Source organism: Babylonia areolata, chromosome 4, assembly GCF_041734735.1.
Source record: "Babylonia areolata isolate BAREFJ2019XMU chromosome 4, ASM4173473v1, whole genome shotgun sequence".
Lineage (NCBI taxonomy): Eukaryota > Metazoa > Mollusca > Gastropoda > Neogastropoda > Buccinidae > Babylonia > Babylonia areolata.
Window position 1 is genome coordinate 8,809,810 of NC_134879.1, and position 5,000 is coordinate 8,814,809.

Sequence of the window (5,000 nt, forward strand, 5' to 3'; positions counted from 1 at the left end):
AAAGTACTGGCGACTATGGGATCCGATCCTGCACCCTTAGATTCTCTCGCTTCCTATGCGAACGCTTTAACTCTAGGCCACCACTCGTCACAGTTGTCAGGACCAAGTCGGGACAGACGTCACGACAGACAGCAGAACAACGTCACGACAGACAGCAGAACAACGTCACAAGCAGAAGAACGTCACAACCGACAACAGAACAACGTAACGACAGCAGAACAACGTCACGACAGTCAGCAGAACAACGTCACGACAGTCAGCAGAACAACGTCACGACAGCAGAACAACGTCACGACAGTCAGCAGAACAACGTCACGACAGTCAGCAGAACAACGTCACGACAGACAGCAGAACAACGTCACGACAGACAGCAAGACGTCACGACAGACAGCAGAACAACGTCACAACAGACAGCAGAACAACGTCACGACAGACAGCAAGACGTCACGAGACACAACAGAACAACGTCACAACAGACAGCAGAACAACGTCACGACAGACAGCAGAACGACGTCACGACAGACAGCAGAACGACGTCAATACAGACAGCAATACGTCACGACAGACAGCAGAACAACGTCACAACAGACAGCAGAACAACGTCAATACAGACAGCAATACGTCACGACAGACAGCAGAACAACGTCAATACAGACAGCAATACGTCACGAGAGACAACAGAACAACGTCACGACAGACAGCAGAACAACGTCACAACAGACAGCAATACGTCACGACAGACAGCAACATGTCACGAGAGACAACAGAACAACGTCACGACAGACAACAGAACAACGTCACGACAGACAGCAGAACAACGTCACAACAGACAGCAGAACAACGTCAATACAGACAGCAATACGTCACGAGAGACAACAGAACAACGTCACGACAGACAGCAGAACAACGTCACGACAGACAGCAATACGTCACGACAGACAGCAATACGTCACGACAGACAGCAGAACAACGTCACGACAGACAGCAGAACAACGTCACAACAGACAGCAGAACAACGTCACGACAGACAGCAATACGTCACGACAGACAACAGAACAACGTCACAACAGACAAGAGAACAACGTCACAACAGACATCAGAACAACGTCACGACTGACAGCAGAACAACGTCACGACAGACAGCAATACGTCACGACAGACAGCAGAACAACGTCAATACAGACAGCAGAACAACGTCACGACAGACAGCAATATGTCACGACAGACAGCAGAACAACGTCACAACAGACAGCAGACCAACGTCACAACAGACAGCAATACGTCACGACAGACAACAGAACAACGTCACGACAGACAGCAATACGTCACGACAGACAACAGAACAACGTCACAACAGACAGCAGAACAACGTCACGACAGACAGCAATACGTCACGACAGACAGCAGAACAACGTCGCAACAGACAGCAGACCAACGTCACAACAGACAGCAATACGTCACGACAGACAACAGAACAACGTCACGACAGACAGCAATACGTCACGACAGACAGCAGAACAACGTCACAACAGACAGCAGAACAACGTCACAACTGACAGCAATACGTCACGACAGACAACAGAACAACGTCATGACAGACAGCAATACGTCACGACAGACAACAGAACAACGTCACAACAGACAGCAGAACAACGTCACAACAGACAGCAGAACAACGTCACAACACACAGCAATACGTCACGACAGACAACAGAACAACGTCCTCACAGACAGCAATACGTCACGACAGACAACAGAACAACGTCACAACAGACAGCAATACGTCACGACAGACAACAGAACAACGTCATGACAGACAACAATACGTCACGACAGACAACAGAACAACGTCACAACAGACAGCAGACCAACGTCACGACAGACAGCAGAACAACGTCACAACACACAGCAATACGTCACGACAGACAACAGAACAACGTCATGACAGACAGCAATACGTCACGACAGACAACAGAACAACGTCATGACAGACAACAATACGTCACGACAGACAACAGAACAACGTCACGACAGAAAGCAATACGTCACGACAGACAGCAATACGTCACGACAGACAGCAGAACAACGTCAATACAGACAGCAGAACGACGTCACGACAGACAGCAGAACAACGTCAATACAGACAGCAGAACGACGTCACGACAGACAGCAGAACACATTCAGGACGTTCACCTTGGAGATCCTGGAGAGAGGCTGGACCCTGTTGACCCCGTCAATGACCACCACCACCTTCCGCTTCTTGGCCGCTTTGCCCAGGGCCACCTCCAGCTGCTGGAAGAGGTCGCTGAGCTCCAGGGGCTTGGCCTCCTCCTCCCCCTCCCCCGTCTCCTCCAGGCTCCGCTTCTTCTTCACCTCCCCGGCCACCCGCTCCAACTCCTCCGTCAGCCGCTGCAGAATGCCCGCCACGCCTGGGACACACACACACACACACACACACACAGATACACACACACACACACACACACACAGATACACACACACACACACACACACAGAGATACATACACAGACACAGAGACATAGACACAGATAAACGCACACACAGATAAACACACATACACACACACACATACAGATAAACACACATATACACACAGACAGATATAAACACACATATACACAGAAATAAACTCACATATACAGACGCACGCACGCGCGCACACACACACACACACACAGATACACACACACACATATATACACACAGAGATAAACACACACACACACAGAGAAAGATAAACACATACAGATATAAACACACACACACACACACACACACACACACACACACGCACACACACAGACAGATAACCACACACACACACACACACACACACACACACAGAGATAACCACACACACACACACACACAGATAACCACACACACACACACACACACACACAGATAACCACAAACACACACGCACACATACACAGATAACCACACACACACACACACACGCATAGAGATAACCAAACACACACACACACACACACACACACACACACACACACACACACACACACACACACATTTAAACAATATATAATAATATAATATATAATAATCTAATATCACTTACAGTGAAAAGACGTTAAACTAAAGAACGAACGAACGAACACACACACACACACACACACACACACACACACACACTGTCAGCCTTCGGTGGGTTATGGAAACAAGAACATAACATGGACATCCCTGAAAACAGAGTATGGCAGCCTACATGACGGGGGTAATAAATAATAGTTCATACACGTAAGAAGATGACATGTATGAGTGTGTGTGTGTGTGACTGTGCATGACTGAAACCGCACTGAATGACACATGAAACAACTGATGAGCGCCAAAAGGCCACCCTAAGTGGGCTCTACCCAGGCAGACAGCCTTATTTGGCAAATGACCCCTGTTTTTAACGCGTAGGGCTTGATCTCTGACTGAAGATAGGTGCTGTATATGTATCCATATCGTCATCGTATAAATATGATTTCTGTACTGCATGATAGTGGAGGAATACAAATGCATGTAACAACTAAATGAACCTTTTGTTATTTTTAAACAACTTGGCAAAGATGTGAAAAGAGAAAATTAATAAACAAATAAAGGTAAATAAATGAGGGAAAGAAAAGAAAAGAAAAAAAAAGAAGAAAAGAAAATAAGGGGGTGGTGAGGGGCGGGTTGGGTGTGTGTGTGTGTGTGTGTGTGTGTGTGTGTGTGTGTGTGCGGTGGTTAGGGTAGGTATGCCTGAATGCAAACGATGTCTTTGGGTACATGTAGACAATTAAAATATAAGTAGGTCTTTCACTCATTAGACATAACATATTATTGGAACATCGCGCCAGACTGTTGTATTGTTAGTTTTGATCACACACACACACACAAACACACAAACAAACATTCAAACACACACATCCCACACCGCACACAAACACACCCTTTTGAAAGTGCTCAGTTACTGCGCAGCATCATTCGCAAATAGACTCACGTCAAAATATCCCATGGTCTAATTGCAAAGACAATATTTTGCAGATTCCTGTCAAAACTGACGTTCTGATTTGTCACCAATATGCTTTCTTAAATTCTCACAGCACTGGTAATGCCCAGTCAACATATCCGATCACATAAAACTATTTTAAACTGTGTCGAAGTTCAAGTCCTACAACTTGCTTCCCTTGATTTCAGGATTTTGAGAGCACGTTTGTCACCTTGGTCAGCAGTGGTGCGCGAACAGAAGAAATAGCGCGGAAATAGCCAGAAATAGCTGATGTTTGACTGGTTCTTTGAAATGGATATTCATTAAGGTCGAAGCAGACGTTAAGTTGTGAAATGCAACCGTTAAGAACGCTTCGAACTGGGGCGGTGTACGAATCGTTCGCAATTACACGCAGTTCGCAATTACCCATACCTACCCTAACCTTCAAAGACGGCAACTGCAGCTGTCAAATTTCATTCAGACGTAAAGTGCCCATCGTAGGCCTGATATGACCGCAGCGTTCTCTCCCGTGGACTCGTCCGCATTGACTAACGGACGAACAGACAGACAGACAACAGAGCAGGGGGAGTTCACTCACTGTTACTGTCCTTGTTACAGCTCCATCCACCAATCCAACCATCCATCCAGACAGACAGACAGACAGACAGACTGATGGACAGACAGACAGTCACTCATATCTGCTGTCCTTACAACAACCCATATAAATAGCTAGATGAATGGATAGACAGATACCAGATAACTAACCAGCTAGCTACTAAGACAGATAGATAGATAGATAGATAGACATACATACATACATACAGACAGACAGACAGACAGACAGACAGACGGGCAGTCACTCACTCGTGCTGTCCTTGCTGCAGCCCACAAAGTGGTAGACCAGCTCGTGGCTCTTCTTCTTGCGGACAGCGGTCAGCCAGTTACTGACCAGTGCCCCCTTGCCGCTCCCTGCCGGACCCACTACCAGGTGCCCCCCTCCTG

General features: G+C 46.9%; 1 protein-coding gene across 2 annotated transcripts in view; it reads right to left on the bottom strand.

The window, feature by feature from the left end:
- LOC143281558 (TPR repeat-containing protein DDB_G0287407-like) overlaps positions 1-5,000 on the bottom strand; it is a 47,968-nt gene that overhangs the window by 28,002 nt on the left and 14,966 nt on the right. For both annotated transcript variants that reach the window (XM_076586786.1, XM_076586785.1), the window contains exons 7-8: positions 4,863-4,997; positions 2,194-2,429 (exon numbers count right to left, since the gene is read on the bottom strand). In XM_076586786.1, coding sequence (XP_076442901.1) covers positions 2,194-2,429; positions 4,863-4,997 — 371 coding nt within the window. The remainder of the gene's footprint in view (positions 1-2,193; positions 2,430-4,862; positions 4,998-5,000) is intronic.